Below are 21,761 nucleotides of genomic sequence, written 5' to 3'. Positions count from 1 at the left end.
GTTTCTGCCCCGATGTTTTTTTTTACGCTATGTTTGATCAAAATTTAATATTGTTTGTCATTATAAAAAAAGGAGAATTGTTAGAACCAAAGACATAGAAGATGTTTAACTCCTAAGAAAATCTTGTAGTTTTTATGAAAAAAAAATATATTAAAGTTTGATGGACTAGTAAGTTTGAACGAGTTATTAAGGAAAAACATGCATCTAATGTTGATATAGGTATAATCTTCCTTACTTTAGATACTAAAATTGTTTTAAATGAACATGTATCCAAGTCGCTAAAATGGAAATAAAAAATTGTTGGGGTTTCATGGTCTATAATTTAAAACTTTCTAAATAAACCTTGAGCAGAAAGAACCCTATCCAATGGACTACACATTACGTAAGAGTCATGAAGGGTTTAGAGGTTACCTTCTCAGGGTTCTTTCAAACAACAAAGAGGTTGCCTTTGATCACCAAGTGTTGAAGGATACAATACCTTTATTCAATCAACAAGAGCAACAATTGAATGGGGTTTCAGTGCAATTGACACGTAAAATATGTATGCATAAGGGAAATTATACCCTACATAGTAGTAACAATGAACCTAGTCTAGATATCATACCCAAAGGACCAATTGTGTTCCCCAATAGCTAAAATTATTAAACTAAACAATCGGAAGAAATATTAAAAATTAATAGAACTATTTTTTGTAAATTTGGTTTTTAAAAGAAAGCAAGTAAAACAAGATAAACGAGAAATTTGAGTGATAGTAAAAGCTGTTGTGATTATGATTCACTAGTACGAATTCTACCCCAACCCCGTTCCTAAGAAATTCCTACCCCGAGTTGATTAATAATTCCCAAAGTCACCTAAAGCCTTTGATCCGGGTCAATGGATGTTTTTGCCTTAAATCAATACTCCAATGATCATGAATATATCAATTTAAGAAAAAGTATAAAATAAAGTCTAGGGATAACTAATTTAAAGATAAACTAATCTATTGGAGATTACCCAAACAATTTGATTAAACAGTTTGGTATAAAACATTCACTACCTAGATCTACAAAATACACGTGGATGATCACCACTATATATCTGATTAAGTTAAGATTGATCAAGTCTTAATTGACAATAAAAATAAGGTAGAGAACTAATTAACATAAAACATTGAGGAATTATGTTAAGAACAAGGGAAAGAGTACAATTGGGAGGTTATATCATAACCTCAGACTAGGGGTGATTAGCCGCTCATGATCAAAGCAAAACTAGAAAGCCTAGAAGAAATTAGTATAGATATACCACTAGGGAAGCAACCATGATAGGTATTCGTCATCCCAGTGTTGACCATGCCTCAGAAGCGCTCAAAACACTCTCAAAGCTCTCAACATAAATAGGTAATGAATTTCAAATATATAAACTATAGACTCCAAAATCTTATTTATTGACTCCTAAACATAGTTTTCTTTATTAGGCGCACTACGGTCGTGGTCAGAGTTATGACGTTGAAGCCTTAGACATACAGGATGTACCACTGTCCATTTTAGATGACCACAACCATGGTAAAGTTTACCACAATACGGTCATTGTCAAAAGTTGAAGGCACTAAAGGCTTGAGACATTGTCAAATTCGTGGTCAAATTGTAGCTTCCAAAAATCTCTTTAACTTGTTTTGCTCAAATTGTAGTCTAACCTTAGGTTTTAATAGCCAAAGAACTCATATTTGGCATCAAAATTTCAAGAAAAAATAGCCTAGCATATAGTTCCAAGACATGGCAGCAAGCACGAAAACTTCAAGAACACCACAACTACATTTTTGAAGCTAAGTTTCCAAGCATCACATGGTTAGGATTCAAAGATTGGAGAGACCCCCCTTACCTCTTGTAGTTTCCATGTGAAAGAGAAGGGTACAACCAAGAATGAAGTCTCTTGAGTAAAAAACAAGCTTCAACAAAACTCAAGAACATGAGAGAAAATTCAAGTGATGAAGAAGAATGAACAAGGCTAGAGTGAAGGGTCAACTTGCTTACCAACAGGCTTCAAGGTTTCTAGACCAGCCCTCAAGAGCAAGAAGGAGAAGAAGTTTTGCTGCTCTAAACTGCCCTAAAGCTAACATGAAAATATGAAGAAATGATCATGTTTTAGGGTTTTAATGAAGCTTGTAAGTGTGCTTAAGGCTTTGGTCCAATGGATTAAGGTATTAGCTTATCTTAATCACTCAATTTTTACTCAAGAATGACTCTTGGCATCTCATGGAAATCGTGTACATCAAGCCCACAATTAGTATTGTTTCCTTTTGAATTTTCTACTATAAATGGTTAAAGTACAGCTTTGCAAAAAATGGATATTCTTGTTTTTTTCATCAAAACTAGTAAATACTATCCTAAACACCTTGATTACTGTGCTAATCTCCCTAGAATTAAGTGTAACCAAAGTGAACCTCAGACAGAGATTGATCGAGGCCGTACCCGAATCAAATAAACATGAAAATGCAGTAACTAGGAAGTGATCCTAGGTCGTTTCCCAACGAGCAGTGACAAACCAAATGTTCATAATATACTTGCAGTAACAGTAACGATTGGGGGGGTTTGTTTGTTTTGTGATTAAAGAGCAGAACAAGTAAACTGGAATACGAAACTACTAATATTAAAAACGGGTTGTTTCCTCTGATTCAGAAGCCATTCTCTTATCCTGGGTTATGGAGAATTCGTCCCTAACAGTCAACCACTTAATCCAACCCTATTTCAATTTACTAAGCGAAAATCAACTTAGGGTTTTCAATACGTGATTAGGCACCACATACACCAGTTAGCCCTTCGTCCATTAAGCATGAACGCAAGTTAGGCTCAGAGGCAATTAATCGAACACGAAGCGTGCACTGATTAATATTCACGAATTTGGGATACTAGTGAAGGGAGAACTGCCAGGAAACCACATTACAAGTGAAACCTCAAAGAGAGTTGGGCTTCGTCCTCAAAAGGAAACAACACCAGAAAATCTAGCCTTCCATGGATTCAAACAGAAAACGCAATTGAAACATGAAGCAGAAACGTAAATGAACAGAAACATAAACGAATAGAAATGTAAAATGGAACAGAAACGTAAATGAGAGTAGAAGAAGAAGCAAGAACGAAATTGTAATTAGAAGCAGCAAACGTAAAATTGCATTACGAACTCAGAAGCATCAAAACAGAAAAACGAAAACCCTAAAACAAAGCTCTGAATAATGAATAGCATAACAGAATAGAATGCCCTGCACGAATCCCAAGGCAGCTATTTAAAAAGAGTCACTCAAAGTCACTGGGCCTATTACAATACTCTGGCCCAAAACGAAATAAACACTGAACAACATAAAATAAAATTGCGAAATTTCCTAATTAGAAATTAACTAAGGTAAGCGCTGCTTTATTTGCCCTCTTCAAGTCCACAACCAAAATCCGGATTAAGCCCAATGTTTCATTAATTCCTGAAATTAGATTAAAAACATCAAATTAGCTAAATGAGCCCAAATAATAAAACTGCCTAATTAATTGACAATTAAGACCAATCAATAATTAAAATGGTGCAAAAAGGGTTTAGAAAATAGAAGAAAATGATGGCACATCAGAGATCACTCTCACATAGAGCTAAATTACACTATCACTCAGTGTACAACACAATTTTGTTATAGAAGGAATTTTTGTTCAGGAAGTTTCCATATCTTTGCCAAGCTAGACTAAACAAATTATTTACACTAAATATAGACATATATAGCATGGAAATTATGCACTTAAAATTATATAGAGAATAAATTAAATCATACAGGCACAAAATTAAATTACACAATACAAATTTTCACTGTCTAGCTTATCAAAGTGTAGCAAAGTAAATTAAGAAGGAAATTTCAGGGTGTTACATTAAGCCAGTTCAAGTCATGCATGCTAATGTTCCCTCCTGAGGAAATTCTCAAAACCCAATAAAAACATTTTTACACATTGATGGAATCGGAATAAATGCAAAAAGTCCCATATATCATATAAGCTCAAAGTTGGGAATTGATGATACCCCTCCCCCACACTTTATACATGCAGTGCCCTTAATGCATAAAACAAACTAAAATATAGCCTAAAATACAAGACTAAAAATGAAATACTGAAAACTAAAAACAACCAAAAATGAAAGTGAAGATAGGCTAATATAAAACAAAAAGAAATAAAGGAAAACGAAAATAAACCTCCCTAAGATGAAGGTGGACCTTGAAAGAAGTGGTCCAACATCTTCCTAAAGAACACCATTTGAGCCGCAAAGCTCTCAGTCATCAGCTAGTGATGCTTCTCAAATCTAGCAACATGTGCATCCAAACGACTAAGCACCATCATCTGATGTAGGTCTCTAGCTAGTCAAGGTAGTGCACCGAGGAGGTAATATTGAACTGCTCTTGATGTTGAGCCCTCTCCTCTATGTGATGTACTGGAGAATGCCGCTGACAGTATCATTTTGGTGGTTGTTGCAGTTGAGGCTCTGGCTGTTATGGCTCCCTAAGTAGTAGAGGAAGAGGATGCGTGAGAGCATATCCATTACCCCTCTACTGAATCACCTTCATCTAGAGAAGGGTGTAACAGTCAATGGGTTTTGTGGGAACATCACTAGTGGTCATCACAAAATCAAACCCAAAGTGGGTGGCAATCCTTGTGATAAAAAAGCTGACAGAAAAAAACCCACTATGGTTGGGGGAGACATACACCTTTATGTTTTGGCAGTGTCTAGTGAATTACATACCAACATTGGACTGTAGTTCATGGCTCATGCACCAGATAGGGAAGAGGTCCTTGGAAGTGACAAATTTGTGCTCTCCCTCTTCCCATGAAGGCTATGGCACCAAAAACTTGATGTGTAAAATATGTATGCATAAGGGCAAGTGTAACCTAAGTAGTAGTAACAATGGACCTAAGTCTGGATATCTTACCCAAAGGACAAGTTGTGTTTCCCAGTAGCTAAAATTATTTATCTAAACAATTGAAAGAAATATTAAAAAGAAGTATAATTATTTTTTTGGTTTTTTTTAAAAAAAAGCAAGTAAAACTAGATAAACGAGAAATTTGAGTGATATTAAAAGTGATCGGGGGTTCTAATTTACAAGTATCAATTTTCCCCTAACCCTGTTGTTTCTAAGTAATTCCTACCATAAGTTAATTACCAATCCCTAAAGTTACCTAAAGCCTTTGATTCAGGTCAATAGGTGCTTTTTCCTTAAATCGATACTCCAATGATCATGAATATATCAATTTAAGACAAAGGAAAAAATAATGTCCAGGCATGACTAATTTATTGATAAACTAATCTATTGGAAATTACCCAAAAAGTTTGATCATGCAAATTGGTATAAAGCATTCACTACCTAGATCTACCAAATACACATGGATGATCACCACTATATATTTGACAAAGAAAATAAGGTACAAAATAAATTGACATAAAACATCAAGGAATTTTCATAAGAACAAGGGAAGGAGTACAAATGGACGATTACATCATAACCGCGATACTAGGGGAGACTAGCCACTCATGTTCAAAGCAAAACTAGAAAGCCTAAAAGAAATTAGCATAGACAAATCAGTAAGGAAGGAACGATGATCACAACTCATCTTGTCGGTGTTGTCCATGCCTCAAAAACGCTCAAAAGCATAAATAGGTAATGAATTTGAAATATGTAAATTATAGGTTTGAGAATCTTATTTATAGACTCCTAAAGATAATTTCCTTAATTAGGTGAACTATGGTCGTGGTCAAATCCACCATCACTATGGTAAAGTTTACCACACCCATTGTCTAAAGTTGAAGCTATTCAAGGCTTGAGTCGTTGTCAATTTGCCATAACCCTTATGAACTTACCATGACAGTGGCGATATTTACCATGGTCGTTGTTGACAATTATTCATTGAGGCCTTGGTATATTGTAATTTGGACACAACCCTCCTCATGAAATTGACCATGGCCCTCTATAGCTGACCATAACCCTTATCAAGTGAAAATAGCATTAGATCTTCATGAAATTGGGCATTTTCCAACTTTTCCTCTTGATTGAGTGGTTGTACTTCTTCAATGTAAAAACTAACGTCTAAACATGAGTTCTGCTAAGAAAATACATGAAATAGCACAAAATTCACGCAAAATATTACTCAAATTATGGTTTATTAGTTAGTTGATGGTACACACGTAGGGATTTGGTGTGATACACTTCTCTCTCTCTCTCTCAATAGTGAATTATCAGTTTCACGTCATCCACAGTTCCATCTCTCTCATATATATATAGGAGCAAGGTTGTCAAAATCGAGATTTTACCTAAGATCGGATGGGAGTTAAAAACTTGAAACTCGAGAATTGTAACTCGGATTGTAAGATCCTACGTCGCTATCTAAAATATTAGTATATGATAGTATAATACATATGCATGGAAAATTACATTGATAATAAAGAAAAAAACCAATAAATGACAACATTAAATAACCTAATATCACGATTCTTAAACTATACACTTTATTTGCTTAAGAAATAATATAGAGAAAAAAAAGGTTTCTTTTTAAATCCAAGAAAAAAAGGTTATGGCACAACCAATATAACACGTGAGTATTAAGAACAATCCATGTAAGTGCATTGGTTATTTGTTTTGAAAATACTACCAAGTCCATAAACTAGAAATTAGGGAAATATGATAATTCTAGGCGAACAAAAACTAGCAAAGCTTCATCTTCGCGTGCAAAAGTTTGATTTTGTTTTTTCATAGATTAGGTAGGTAATTCTCGATGTTATTGGCCTTAATGGTGCAGTAAAAACATTGAAATAACAACTGCCACACTAGAAAGGGGGGTTGAATAGTGTGTTAATCAAAGATATAAGAAACTTATATCAACTTTTAATGCGATTATATATATGGAAATGTAGAAGAGAGATAACTTATCCACTAAGGAGAAAAACAAATTTTAATAAATACAAGTTTAATCGTCTAGAGACCTAGTAACAGAGAGTCCTTTTAAAACTGTTTTTCAAATAAACACTTGGTATTAAATAATTGACAGAGAGTGTTAATAGAATGCTCAATAAACCATAAAAGAGAGAAGTAGAAACACTTAGTTTATACTAGTTCACTCAACCTAAGCTATGTCCATTTTTCCTTTACACAATAGTAAAGGGTTCTACTAATCAAAACTTGATTACAAACAAGTATTTGGACCTATCACTCCTGGCTCTACAAGTATTTTTAATACCACTTATGACACTTTCTTAAACTCCCCCTGAATCTAAGAAACTCAAGTATTTTTAACACTAAGCAACTCCTGGCTTTCAGAAACACAAGTTTGAATGAATACAAGTATTCAACAACACTCAAAGAATGAATAAAAAATAAAGATAAATTACAAAATGAATTTTCTTAGCAAAGAATAAACAAATGAAAACGTTGTATTGATTGTCTAGTAATTTCAGCAGTATTTCACTTTTGCTCATTTCTTGCTTTTCCGTCAGCATTTTCCTCTACTTCTTTTTTAGTAGTGGTTGCCTTTTAAAGACCGTTGTCTCATAATGAAGGAAAAGCTACGTGTCGTGCTTTGATTTGTGAGGATTTGTATGATAGTACAAACATCCTCATGTTCTCCTTTGTCTTTTAATGAAAGCAACCTTTAGAGAATATTCTTATTAGCACATTCTATTTTTCCATTTCCTTAAATTCAAATATTAGCATTTCAAAATAAAGAGAGACAAAATAAATTTGTATAGGATGGAATATGTGTACTTCCTTTTTATGGTTACCACAGACTTTTTGTTAATGCTGATCATTTCAAAAGATGTATGAGTTACTTATCGGTTGGACGCGTGATATAACCAATAACATAGTGTATAACACTAATTGTCATAGAGAGTGGTCGCCGTTTAGTTTTAGCGTGTTGGACGCTGGATAGATAGTTAACAAAGTAATCCTTCTAGGACAATACAACATATTCTTAAGTCTTTTAAGAAATAGAACCAGTCCACTTGTCAAAAAGTCATTAGAATATTATTAATTTATACTTTTTGTTATTCATCAAAATCTAAAGTAGATAAGACTAGTGATTGTCTAGACCTAACAAACGTGGCAACCAACAAGCACCTAAAAACGGGCCACACAGAGAGATATTTGGGAGTGACTCATAATTTGATATCGAAAGGGATCAAAGATCCCACGCTTACATTAGTAAGCTTGTGATTTTAGGATGATTCAATATCTTGACAATCTTGTGCACGAGCCAGCATGGTGAAGAGGCTGTCAATTGTAAAATTGAATAACACTACGAGTTGTAGTGTGATCCTAATAACCAGGTATAAGAGAATGATCTGATTCAAATCCCAATCATATCTTATCCTACCAAATCCTATTTGATCTTATCAAATCTTATTCGATTAGATACATACATACTTATCTTATTTGATTAGATCTATAGATAATTAATTAAATCATATATAATTAGCTATCTTACTAGACTATGTCCTATTTAATTAAATCTTAATTAAATATGTCATTAATTAAGTAAATCATATTTTATTAATTAACTATGAACTAAATTAACTCACATTTAATTTATTCATTTGCTCTAATTAATCACTCTATGTGTTTGACTTTATAGGCTCCCACTAGACTGGAAACAATATTATCTTTATAATATTACAGAAAGTGTTTGACATCTAGCAATGCATCGTTGCCACCCCGCTGATAAGAAAATCGGTGCTTCAATATCAATCTTACCACAACCATTTTCACCATGTAACGTTTGTCTCTTCATCCAAATGTCTTGATCAAACAAGAGGCACAAGAGAGTCATCCTTGTCAAGTTTGATCTTCAATTTCTCGATCCCAAAGTGGACACATAAACAAACTACTCACATAATATCCTCAATGCACTATTGTCACCCTGTCAATAATAATACTTGACTACAGATACTTTTAAAACAACAATGAATCTCACACTCAAGTCTCATTTGATTTGCCATTGAATGAATTGCCTATTCTAAAGAAATTATTATGCTATAAAACTAATAACATAATAATTGACATGTCTTATGTATATAAAATATATAAACAAAAGTCGTGATATAAATATAATCTAAAATAGGTTAGCCTCTAGGGTTAACTCCAACAAATTCATCATAAACCCATTGATCCCAAAATGTTTGTTTACCAGTAAAACATAGGTGATGTTCTTCATTTACCCTTAGCCATTCAAATTCCTAAAATATATTAGTGTAGATTGTAAGGGGATGTTGAAGGAAATACCTTCTAGTAGATGAAAAGGGCTGGAAAAATATATGAATCTCAGTGATGAAGTCTTTTGACCTCACTTTGGGAAAGATGGCCTTGTTTAGAATTTGATGGAACACTTGAGCATTACACCTTAGCATCCCTTGTCATGTTTCCAAATGACAGAGGAAACTTGAATTTGTCTCCTAATAACACCTTCTATATTGCCTTGGACTCAACATAGGGCATATCCTAATCATTCTACAAATAATTGTCTACTCTTTCACTACAAATTGTAGTAGTAACGGTTGTGGGTGTAATTTTCGTTGTTTTCCCCAAAACTTCTCCAACAATCATCCATTTACTAGAAAACTTTGTAGTCCTTCAATACATCATGATCAACTTTGGGTATATGACCTCATTCATATTGAAGTAGCTTCTGATTCCACATATCTATGTTCTTCTTGATCTTCAGGCCAAGTTTATCTAGATAATCAATAGTGAAGTAATACTAAACATTGAGTATTGCACTATTGATATCAAGAGGACTCTGTGAGTAGGAACAATGTCAACAAAATCTTCGTTGGAATCCATATTCGGGTTCTGGTTAGGATTAACATTAGAAGTGGTCTTCTTGGATTATGAGTGCAAAAGATAGAAGAGAGGAAAGTTATGTAGTAAAAATCACAAGATTGTAAGTGAGACTCGAAGGCTAAATTTTTTTGGTAATGTGTTTATTTCAAATGCGAAAAAAATTTGGCACTCATTGAATTTTAGTAGAGAGAAAAGGTAATTGTTCTGCATTTAATGTGACATGATGAGGTGTTCAAAGGGAGGTATGGGTAATGATGCATAGTTCTAGGCCATTCATGTGATTCAGTAGGGAATTTGACACTTATTTCAAATCATTGTTAGTTAACGGACTAATGAATTTTCCGTTTTGCATACAAATGCACATATAGATTATAAACACAAAGACATATGATACACCATGAATTAGACGCAACACATGGATGGATGAATGCTCATGTATTGGATGCAACCATCCATTGGATGCTAGGTCCTTTGCATGAAAGGTCCCATTGGACGCAACATATGGAATTGTTCATTCCTTTGTAATTTCTCCAATGGTAGTTGAAGTCTTATTTTAATGTTTTTCAACATGTAAATTCACTATAGTAAGGAACCTCGTCTTATACAGGTGATTGGTGATCCTCTTGGTGCTAACCTAGTTGGGATTATTATGATGCTTTAGAAATCCTAGCCTTTTATTAAAAATTAAGAAATGTATATTTATAACCAAGAAAAAAATAATATTTTTTTGTGTTAGGATATTGAATTCCAAGGCTTCTTGTGTTAGGATATTAAATTCCAAGGCTTTTTGTGTTAGGATATTGAATTCCAAGGCTTTGTGTAATCTTTACTAACAACTTTTTCATTATTTTGGTATTTTATTCATTGCGCAATCAATTTCTAACTAATGTTTTCTTGATTTCTATTATTTTTTACATTTATTGATGAAGTGGAAGCCAAGCTTTGAGAAAGCGACTTGAAGAGGTATACAAATACTTTTTTTTTATTGCGTATTTAGATATAGAGTTTTATGAAAGAATGTAACTTTAAGGAGGATATGAAATACTATGTTTGGCTTTATAGCTTGAGTAAATTTAAAATTTTATACTAATCTCAATGGTAATTTATTTCTTAAATGTGCTAAATTAAAATTTCAACAAAATAGGTGGTAGTCTACTAAAATACAAAGACAAAAAAGTATTTAAGAGTGTACATGCGCACTCACACACATATATAAGTGAATGTTAATATCCATCCTAATTAGTTTGCATTAGCGTTTAACACATAAAAATTGGACTAAAAAATCATTCAATCTTTTATTTTTCAAAATTTAATTCAAAGACATTATCGTATTTTATTATTTTAATTAAAAAATAAAAATATTTCTCATATATAAGAGAGAATCGTGGAAAAAGATACGAGAGAGAAAAAAAATTATTTTTATTTTGTGAATTAAATGACAAAGTTCTATAATATCCTTAAATTTTGGAAAACAGAAAAATAAATAATTTTATAGTCCAAATTATTTTGTGTTGAATGCTAATACACTCCAATTAAGAAGAATATTAGCATTCCCCATATATATCTCATTTCTTTTTCTTTCTTCTTGATCTTTTCATATATGACTTCTTTTAAAATATCCATGTATTCATTTTGTGTGCTTTAATATCGATCAAATTCAACACTACCATAGTCCATGAGATTTATCATCAAGTTTACATTACTAATATATATTTTTCTTGCATCAATAAACATTAAACAAATTAAGATTCACCAAAAAAATATAAATTAAATTAATCAACACCTAGCAAATTTTATTTTTTACAATATAACTTTTTTTTTCAAAAATGAAGAAAACTTAATTTAATTATTCTATTCAAGAAAAAAATAGAACTAAGTAAATTCAATTACTATAGATTCGACTTCACCGGGTGGAGTAAAGCTTTGTTATTGTTTTTTCTATTACTCTATCGAAACACATTGTTAATGTTTAAAATATACTTAATGTTACCCTTTGCTATTTTGGTTATCATCTATATTTCAGCTTGGTTATGATCTTAAGGAAGATGAAGTTGATAGTGTGTTTAGGCAATTCAAAGCAATGGCTGAGAAAAAAAAGGTTAAGAACTACTAATTTTCTTCCCTCCATATAATTTTATTTATGTGTCTTTCTATATGTAAGCATATCAATTGAATTATTTTTTTAGTTTTGTGAAGTGGGAACCATAAATATGAGTCATACAATTATACATAAATGATCAAGAATAAAATTTAGTAAGTGGTCACATGATCACTTAAAAAATCATGGGCATTTTTCTTTTAATCTTGATCATCCTTTTATTATAAGCAAAGATGTATGATTAAAAGTTTTTCAACCTTAGCACAAGATGTGCAAGGAGTAGAAACATAATGTATAGTACAAAATTCCCATTTTAGCCCAACCCCACCTATATACAAAACCAAAACACCCCATCTTTAATATTGATCATTCAAATATAGTAAGATATCACAATGTTAATTCAAAATGTTAGGTCCATGTTGGTATATTTAGAATAGAATACAAATAACCTTTTATTGTTACATCCATTTTCACTATGCCAAAGTTAATTTATAACACATAATACCTCTAAGAGAATAGCAACATACTATCTAATACACCCTTTTGAATATAATTTTATTATTGATTAAATTTTATTAAAAATCACATAATTATATAGGTATTTTTTTTAGTAAAAAAGGAATTACAAACTAGAAACCATGAGGAAAAATAATGGAAGTATTAGCATGAAGAGAAACAGTTATAAAATCTGGAACTATATTGAAAATCCTATAAAAAGAAACTTCACTAGCTAGACTATATTTAACTAGGAGATTAAACAATTGATTTACTTATCTAAGTAATGAGGATCTACTCATAATTTTTTAATTGGTAAATTTTAACTAAAACTGGAAAAAAAATTTAAAAAATTTGTTAAAATGTATGTTACTAAGATTCCTTTATTTCTTATTTTGTATTTAATCTAAAAACATCACTGTTAGATATACCTTTGACAACCTCTTAAACATGGTCTACCTACCAACAATCTCTTAAAAACTACTTTTTTATCGTTAGATCAATGGGTTCATGTTATCTATGATTTTCTAATTTTCTTTTGTTCTTACATAACCTCTAGCTGTTAAAGTAGAACCCTTTTTAAGCAAAACAGTTTTAATGACAACAAGTTTTTAAGAAGCAAGTTCTAAGTTGTTTAGACTTGTGCTACTAATGGATAATTTGTCTTTAGTGTTTTTAAAAGACAAAACTTAATCAAAAAGCATGGAGAAAGGTCTAAAGCATTAGCCTACAGTGAAGGTACCTCAAGTCTTAAGATTGTCTAACTTCATAAGAAATATACTATAAGCAGAAGGGTAATCATGAGTTCTTTGTCAAAGTGCAAATATTCAAAGTTGCATATGACTAAAAGCATGATTCTGGAAGTCACTTTAGTCAAAGGGTAGATACTAGAAGCTACACATGACTAAGGGATCATTAGAGAATGCACTACAAAAGAGAATAGTGTAGACAAACATGCCTACACAGTTCATAAGCACGCACCAGAAGTTATAAAGAAGACGTCATAAAAAAATGTACTCGGGTCCTGTCATCTAAAGTGACAAGTCGTTTTGAAGACAAGAATCATCTTGAAGAAGAAAGAGATAGTCATTAAACTATAAGTCCTATACAAGCAAGGCAACCAAGAACAAGAAAAGGAGTCTTGAGAAAATTTCACCTATTCAAAGAAGACTTACTTGTAGAAGACTTATCTTTGAAGTATAAAAAACTCATGGCTATGCTAGAGAAAAGAAAAGTCATGAGCCACTAACAACAACAAGCACCAACGATCATAATTTCAAATTTAAAAATATGCAACCTTTTCTAATTAAGAATAAGTACGAACCAGCGGTGTTAGTGAAGACAATTCACATATGATATCCTTGACCTCCAAGCCTCTCGAGAAAAGGAGCAATGATCATCTCGAAGCTCTATTTAAGGATGGTGAAGTGAAGTTCAAGTTCATTGCTAGGAAGGAAAGTAGGATACAAAGAATATAGATCAAGAAGTCGTATTTTACATATGATATTATTTCCTTAAGATACTTGTCTTTCTAAGCCTAGACTCTCTAGGAAATTAGAGTCAAATCCACTTAGCCATAAAGTGTCTATAAACACCTTCTCGGGGGGAGCTTACTAATTAGTTTCCCCTTAATGGTGTATTAGGTACTTGTCCTCAAATAGAACCTATTTAGGATAGAGAACCTCATAAGAGAAGTCAAATGATTGTTGCTTTTGAAGTTTGAGAGTCAACACAATATAGTGTTGCGTTAGTCAGGTAGGAATTGCTCCTTTGAGGTTCGAAGCCTACAGAGACCTTTTGAAATAATATTGGATAGAGTCTGCAAAGGCTTGGAGAATACTGGAGGTAAAGCCTACAAAGACTATTAGAAAGAATACTTGGATGAAGCTTGAATAGGCTTTTTGAAAGAATACTTAGGGTGAATCCTCGAGAGGATATTCGAAAAATACCCAAGGGGAGCCTTTAAAGGCTTGGAGAATACTTGTTATAGGAGCCTCTGAAGGTTCTTGGAGAATACCACAATTGGTGCTTCTATTAGTGGAAACCCTACAGGTGTAGAAACTAGATGTAGCTCAAGGTTGTGGGTGAACTGGTATGAATGGTGTGTGTGCTTCATCCTTCTATACCTCTATGGATTTTTTGTTTATCATAAGAAACATCTATTTTTCTTGAAAAGAGACAAAAACATCTATTTTAGCTAGAATATGATATTTTCAAGTAACTTCTGAAGCAATATTTATTAGTATCTTTGAAGTAATTTAGTAGTTAATTATTATCATACAAATTAATTACTATAGAAGTATAAGTTGTACTCCTAACAAGGCTTTTGATATTCAATCTGAAAGTCTATGCATAATCTTCAAAAGTCGCATGTTCTTTTTAAAAAAAAAGTGATTGGTAGCTAAATGCTACTATTCATCTTCTAGTGTCTTTCTAATCCACTTTACTAAGTTTAGTTTTATGTTTAATATGTGAATTTTGGAATAAACAAACTAAAATAGGGCTTCATGACTTCTCCTTATTCTTCTAATGTTTTCTAGGTTTTAAATAATTGGCGAAATTCATTGGTTTCCATTTGGCAAGGTCTAGATCACTATAACAATTCTAATTCTGCACACCAAGGTCATTAAACAACCATTCACGTAATAAGCTTTATTCTATAAACATTATTAAAACTAATCCCTTTGTTAAAAATTAAAGATATGAAATATATAACGCAATAGCATGACTATTCTTTAGTATCTTATTTCAACATGTGTTCGTTTAGTTTACAATAAACACATTTCATCATTTAAAAGGATTTATATAAATATTCCTTAGTTAGTTATTTCAATTAATTTATTGAAGAAATAAGGCATGTTGCCCATAAATAAGAAGGGGGAGAGAAAGAGATCATGTTATTCAGGTTAGCTTGTGAGAGGAATAGAGCTTTTGGGCATTGGGAGGTATGACCCTCGAAATTCTGCTAGTTAGAAATTTTTCTTTCTATATATTTAGTCTAGTTTTTATTAACTAGCATGAAAGCTATGATATTTGGAGCCAGGGAAATAGTCATGAAAAAGTTTAAAAGATTAATTCCATGATTTGATGGACATGAGGTATACTATCGATGTTATTTGGGCATTGGGAGGTGTAGACCCTCAAAATTTTACAAGTTAGAAAATATGTTTTTAGTCCCCATTAAATAATTAAATTTTATTTTGGTATCTAATATTTTTTAAACTTTTTAGTACGTAATTTTTTTTCTTTTTAATCCCCAAATTTGTTTAAATAACCCTTTCAAAAGTACTTTAGATAGCACTTGAGGGACAAAAAATAAAATAAAAATTATTGGGGATCTAAAAGTTAAAAAAAAAGTATTTGAGACTTTAAAAAAGTATTTATCAGGATCAAAAATATATTTAAGCTTTATTTATCCCCAAAAATAGAGCCTAGTTACCAAGGAGTTTACAACAGCCGATGAATCATACTCAACCAACTAAGTTAAACCCCCTTGATATTTAAATACTATTTTAAAATTGCATTTATCAAATTTATGTAATAATTACTTTAAAAATATTAAGAAAATGATTTATGTTTTTATTTTTGTTTTTATACAAGTCGGTTGAATAAATTACTTAACATTTATATTATTTTATGCTAATAGATAAAAAAAAATCAAAAGCATGAAGAGATTTATTAAGACCTAAAAGAAGCATACTATCATAACTATAGGATAACGAAAAATGTAGAGAAGAATATACACATGATGCTTAAAGTTTACCCAAATATTATGTATGGTGCATGCGAACCATAGCCAGCTAATTAAACTTATAACACTAGACAAATTTGTGTAAAGCTCACAAAAAAGGTTACCATTTGACACCTCTAGTTCTAAACTAATTGTAGTCCCAAACTAGGAATGTGACAAAGATTCAATGACTCAATATATTTAGCATGAATCTATCCTTAGATGGAAGAAACTTTAATTAGTACTCAATAACTTGGGCTATTTTGGTTAATGCATAACAAAACTTTATTTAATCAGGGTCAAGTAGATATGGTAAGCATCTTAAATCTTATCAAATCTAGGTCTTGGTCATGGATTATGGCAACAAAGAAGGAGTATTGTTTTCAATTTTCAAAATGGGATGTCAACGCTTTAAATTGTATTTTTATTGTGATTGGAATTATTTGATGTGTGGTTTGCACATATTTTTTAGTACCCCTTGTACTCATCTAATATAATTTATTTATCAAAAGGAAAACTAATTATATCACATAACAAACTTTTAGAGTTTTTATGGGTTTATTTAATATACTAGACATATAGGGATTAGTGCGTCAAATAGTGTTGAAAGTTGAAGAAAGTGATAAGTGGGTGCGGAGGGCATACCCCTCTAGTGCAAATTTTGTAAAATAGATATATAACGTTATTAGGATTGCAAATAAGTCCCACTCAGATGATTTTATCAAAAGCATTTGGAATGAATGTGCACTCTCCAAGGCGGTTGCTTTATTATGGGAATTAGCTCAAGATCAACCACCAACTCTTGATAATGAGGAAAGTATACATGTTATACTGAGGAAAAAAGTATATGCAATATCTTATTGAATGAAGTGCAAATTGCAAACCATATTTTTTTGAGTTTGAATTCGTAGACAAATGTGACTAATGTGGTTGCAATTATAGAAAATACTACAAAATTCTTTTCATTATTGCTACAAACACAGTCTCACCATATTTTAAAAACCTTATGCCATAGGAAGCAATCTGACCTCACTCATAAGGAAAAGGCCTTATTCTGATTTGTGATGGAGATGAAGGAAAGAATGTATGATATATGTTTTATTTTTAATTTTAAGAAACAAGATAACAAAAGGAACTGTGCAAAGGTTTTGCCACTTCAACTCTGCATTAGTGCATTTGATTATAGCACATGTTAATGGGAGGTATTTTGCGATGTTGGAAAGAAATAAGAAAGAAAAGAATAGGAAATCAAATTGGATGCTATTTATTTATTGTATGAAACACCAATTTGGGTGTCCTTTCATGTGGGTGTGCCAAGATCCTAAAAGTGTTATTCGTGTAGTATTCATAGTAGTTTGCACTGACAAACATCTTTGATGTTACACCTTTGTATATTATATCGATGCATTTAAGCAGTAAACCTTGTCCTTAAGTTGCATTCTTCAATGTAGAGAAAGAGATCATGCTTAACATTTGGTTCTTAAATTGTTAATGTTTTTTGAGGTGTTGAATTTACCATGGGTGTTAAAACTTGTAATCTTGTGTTGTATGCTAAGATATTTTTCATCATACGTGTTTACTTTTTACTATAATTGTAATTGTACTATTATGATATATTATTATTTGCAAGATATCTACGCATCCATTTTGAAGAAAATATTCTTTTCTTACTTTTCAATTTCAATTTTTGTATTCTTAGGTTGTAACTGATGTCGACCTCAAAGCACTAGTATCACATAAAGCTTGTCATGCAGAATCTATCTGGAAGCTTGGTGGTTTACAAGTATATTATAATATGCCTAATTTAAAACTAGATTTTCATGTAATGTCATAACTTTACATTAATTAATATTTACGAATGTAGGTGACTTGTGGAACTATTGGTCTTTCTACAGCAACAGTAAAACTTGTTAATATTGATGGTAGCACACATGTTGCTTGTTCTATTGGTATAGGAGCAGTGGATTCAACTTACAAGGCCATTAATCTCGTTGTGAAGGTTTGTAATTTACAAACATTTTTCACTATTAAGTCCTTTTCATTTTAAGAGCTTTATCGAACATATTTCAACCTATATAAACATTTAGCCCCTATTGTGATATGATATCTTATCTATCCTACAATAATCTAAGAGTTTAATTTCTATGGACTACAAGTTTAAAAATTTCATAGTATCAATCAATAAAACAATTATACTATGTATGATTGTTATCAATAATTATTGTAATAGTCATCAAACATAACATACATCACAATTTAATATTAGTTGATTATGTAAAAATCCTTTTTACTTTAGGGCATACTCTATTTACTCATAATCTAATCATATTTATAGACTAAGCTTTAAAAAAGGTAAAAGGTTGTGATAATTTCCCCTATTTATGTAAGATTGTGATAGATTTTTATGGAAAAATATATAAAGGGCTAGAAGGTTTTCAATATTAAACGCTGATAATTTTGTATTGAAACATTATTAATTAATCTTGTTTTTCTTTAAATGTAACTTCAAAAATTTAAAATCACTATCACACAAAACTCTCTTGGTTATACAAATTATTCAAAAGGAAGTTTTAAAATCATTTAACTGGATTTTATATCAGACAAATTGCAAGGAATAAAAAATGGGAGTGAATTGAATTTTCAAAAACATGACCCAAAAAGTTTTTCTAAACCCTCGGAAAGATTTTCTTTTAAAAAGGTTAGCATAATTTACTTAGATTCTTGGGATGCAGAAAACATGATCATATAATTCTAGTGTTCCTATATGATGCATAAAATTCTGTTACAAGCAAACAACAATCAAGATACCTCTTGACATCAATCATTTTCTTGAAATTCCTCGTACTTAGAACACATTGTAGAACCCTTTTAAGAAATCCCTTTGACAGAGTTTCAACTCTTATGGACACATAGACCTATACGCAAACAATGAAATCACCTAAATATGTAGAACAACCAACTTTAAATTCCAACTTCTTTACATTTATCTATCTTAATTAAGAGAAGAAACCCAATCAGCAGAGTTTGAATTCTATGAAAAATTGTAAATGATTATAGTGTAAAACAAGTGTTCTCTCACTTTTTGTTTTTCCCTTCATCTTTTTGTCATTATGTTATTTTTGGGTTTCTGTTACTGATCTAATTGATTATTGTTCCAATTAATCAATTAAACTATTCAATTAGACTATATGGATTTCAACTATAATCAATGAAATTAATTAAACTTTCATGTAATATATTATTATTGAACCATTTTTCTTATAAAAAGGTTTTAAGAGATAATAAATTATTAAATTCATTTGTAATTGATTATTAAAAACGAATAGTTTTTTATAAACCAATCTTTAGAGCATGTAATCAATTATCGTAAGCCACTGTCAAAACTCAAGACAAAGAATTGAAAGTCTTCATGTCTTCCTTCATCATCATCCTTTGCTTTGTTTCACATTCTTTTCATTCTTCATACATCTGTAACTATTTTTTGTAGGAACCTACAAAACTTTTGGATTACTCATTGAATTCAGTTACAGAAGGCATTGGTGTAAATGTCACAGCACGTGTTGTAATTTGTAGGGAGAACAATCATACATCTACTTATGCTTTCACTGAAGATGCTAATTATCCAACATTTAGGTATGATAATTAAGTTTATTTCTCTAGTCTATCATGTTCTTTTAAATCATATACTTGCACCACTAGTTAATGTATTACATTTATTGTAGTGGGATTGCAGCAGAAATGGATGTTGTTGTTTCCACTGCTAAGGCCTATCTGGTTGCACTAAACAAGTTGTTACGATGGAAGGAATCATTTAGATGTGCTTAATGTATTCAATTTTTTTATTGAAGAGTTTTGAATTTGTATTATTATCAGGGATAATCATTTATATTTCATGGTAACATGAAAAAAAAATAAGAATAATAAGGAGTGGCGGTGCAAGTTCCATAAATCCAGCTAGTCTCCTCTATATATACTTTGTACTTGAATAACAACATGTCAACACTTCATTCATTCAAATGAAATGCAGTACCTTAAGAGCATTTAATATATCTCTATTATATATTTTATATTTGTTAAAAAATGCAAACACTAAATATGTTTTTAATGTAATAAATAATTTTTGTTATATAATTTTTTTTGTTTCCTTTGCCAATAACTTATATCTTGAGAGATGCACCACTACAAGAAGTGGTTTTTATGTATTAAAAGTGTCTTACCAAAAGGATTGGTCCAAACTCATCTTTTCCAAATTACCAGAATTTTTATACCCAAACTATATAAATTTTGAATTTGTAGAACTTATACTTTCTAATGTACAAATTGGACAAATGTTTGAGTTTTGTAGAATTAAGAAAAATGAGATTGTTATTCTTGATCCATTGAAGTGCCTTTCTTTAACTTAAAATCTATAAAGACAAAAAAAATACAAGAAAGAGAGTTGAATTGTGGTTTTAAAAAAATTCACATACTTTTTTTCCCTAAGAACATTATCGTTTGATAAGAGAAAATATAAAAAGAGTTTTAACAACAATGTGTCGGATGAAAGAGTTGAATTGGAATTTTTAAAGTAGAAACTTTCACAAAACAAAATCAGAACTAAAGTTTAGGAAACAAATAAATAAGACAACATAATAACACAAGATACAGGTATTCTTTACACTTAGTCACTTCTGATTTTTTCTAAGCATTGTTTACAGTATCTTTCCAAGCCAATATCCCCAAGTATTGTTTCCTACCAAGAAACTTCTAGATCTAAATAAATCAACAAATTTGTTTAAGGTTGGGCACAAATAGAGTTAAGTTAACGCTTTACAGACAAATATACAAGGTTAACCTAATTGAAATAACATATATCACACTGGTAGAGGGATTGAATAATGTGTTGGATAAATATGAAAATCATTTTGCAAAGAATATAGTTTTCACAAGCAAATAAGGTTTGGGATTAGACGGAGGTTGTTTCTTAGGTTTTTTGGCTCGATCTGAAGGCTTAGGGTCAGATGGTGGTGGAGGTGGGTCTTTTATTTGGGTAAGGAGTTTGGGTTTGGGTTATCTAGGTTTAGTCTTCTGAGATGTACAACTTGACTCAAGATCAACAGGTTGCCTAAGCGTGTCCACGTGACACTGTCACTTAGGAAAACTAGGCAGCAAATGTCGATGTCATCCTATCGTACACAGGCAACTCCCCCCTCCCCCCATGGTGATCAACCTGGGTCTCATCATTAATATTATCTAATCTCAATGACATTATCATCACCAACATCATCCTATCTCAATGTCATTCTCAACATCAACATCATCTCATCTCAATGACATTATCATCATCAACATCATCTCATGTTACATTATCATCAATAACAACATCATTAATTCTCATATCAATATTATCACCAATAACAACATCATTCTTTATCAATACTATCATCAATAAAAACATCATTCTTTATCAATATTATCATCAATAACACCACCACCTCATATCAACATTATCATCGATAACAACATCATCAGTAATCACATCCCACAAATACATACATATAGATTTCATGCCTAAGACTCACACCTCCCAGGTCTTCAAACAACACAAGTCTAATAAAATTATACATCATTTATCAATA

General features: G+C 31.4%; 1 protein-coding gene across 2 annotated transcripts in view; it reads left to right on the top strand.

Moving 5' to 3' along the window:
• Window positions 1-20,188, top strand: part of LOC114374601 (probable 2-isopropylmalate synthase) — a 71,566-nt gene extending 51,378 nt beyond the window's left edge. The window contains exons 7-12 of one of the 2 annotated variants that reach the window (XM_028332262.1): window positions 10,750-10,783; window positions 11,844-11,918; window positions 17,843-17,926; window positions 18,008-18,142; window positions 19,631-19,776; window positions 19,866-20,188. In XM_028332262.1, coding sequence (XP_028188063.1) covers window positions 10,750-10,783; window positions 11,844-11,918; window positions 17,843-17,926; window positions 18,008-18,142; window positions 19,631-19,776; window positions 19,866-19,968 — 577 coding nt within the window. In that variant the 3' untranslated portion in view covers window positions 19,969-20,188. Of the gene's footprint in view, window positions 1-10,749; window positions 10,784-11,843; window positions 11,919-17,840; window positions 17,927-18,007; window positions 18,143-19,630; window positions 19,777-19,865 lie in introns of those variants that run through there. The other variant, XR_003658589.1, reaches the window with a different exon arrangement.
• The last annotated feature ends 1,573 nt before the right edge of the window (window positions 20,189-21,761 follow it).

The sequence above is a fragment of the Glycine soja genome, chromosome 11, assembly GCF_004193775.1.
Source record: "Glycine soja cultivar W05 chromosome 11, ASM419377v2, whole genome shotgun sequence".
In the NCBI taxonomy this organism is placed as follows: Eukaryota; Viridiplantae; Streptophyta; class Magnoliopsida; order Fabales; family Fabaceae; genus Glycine; species Glycine soja.
The sequence above is the reverse complement of the archived record's forward strand: the minus strand, read 5'-3'. Positions and strand labels throughout refer to the sequence as shown.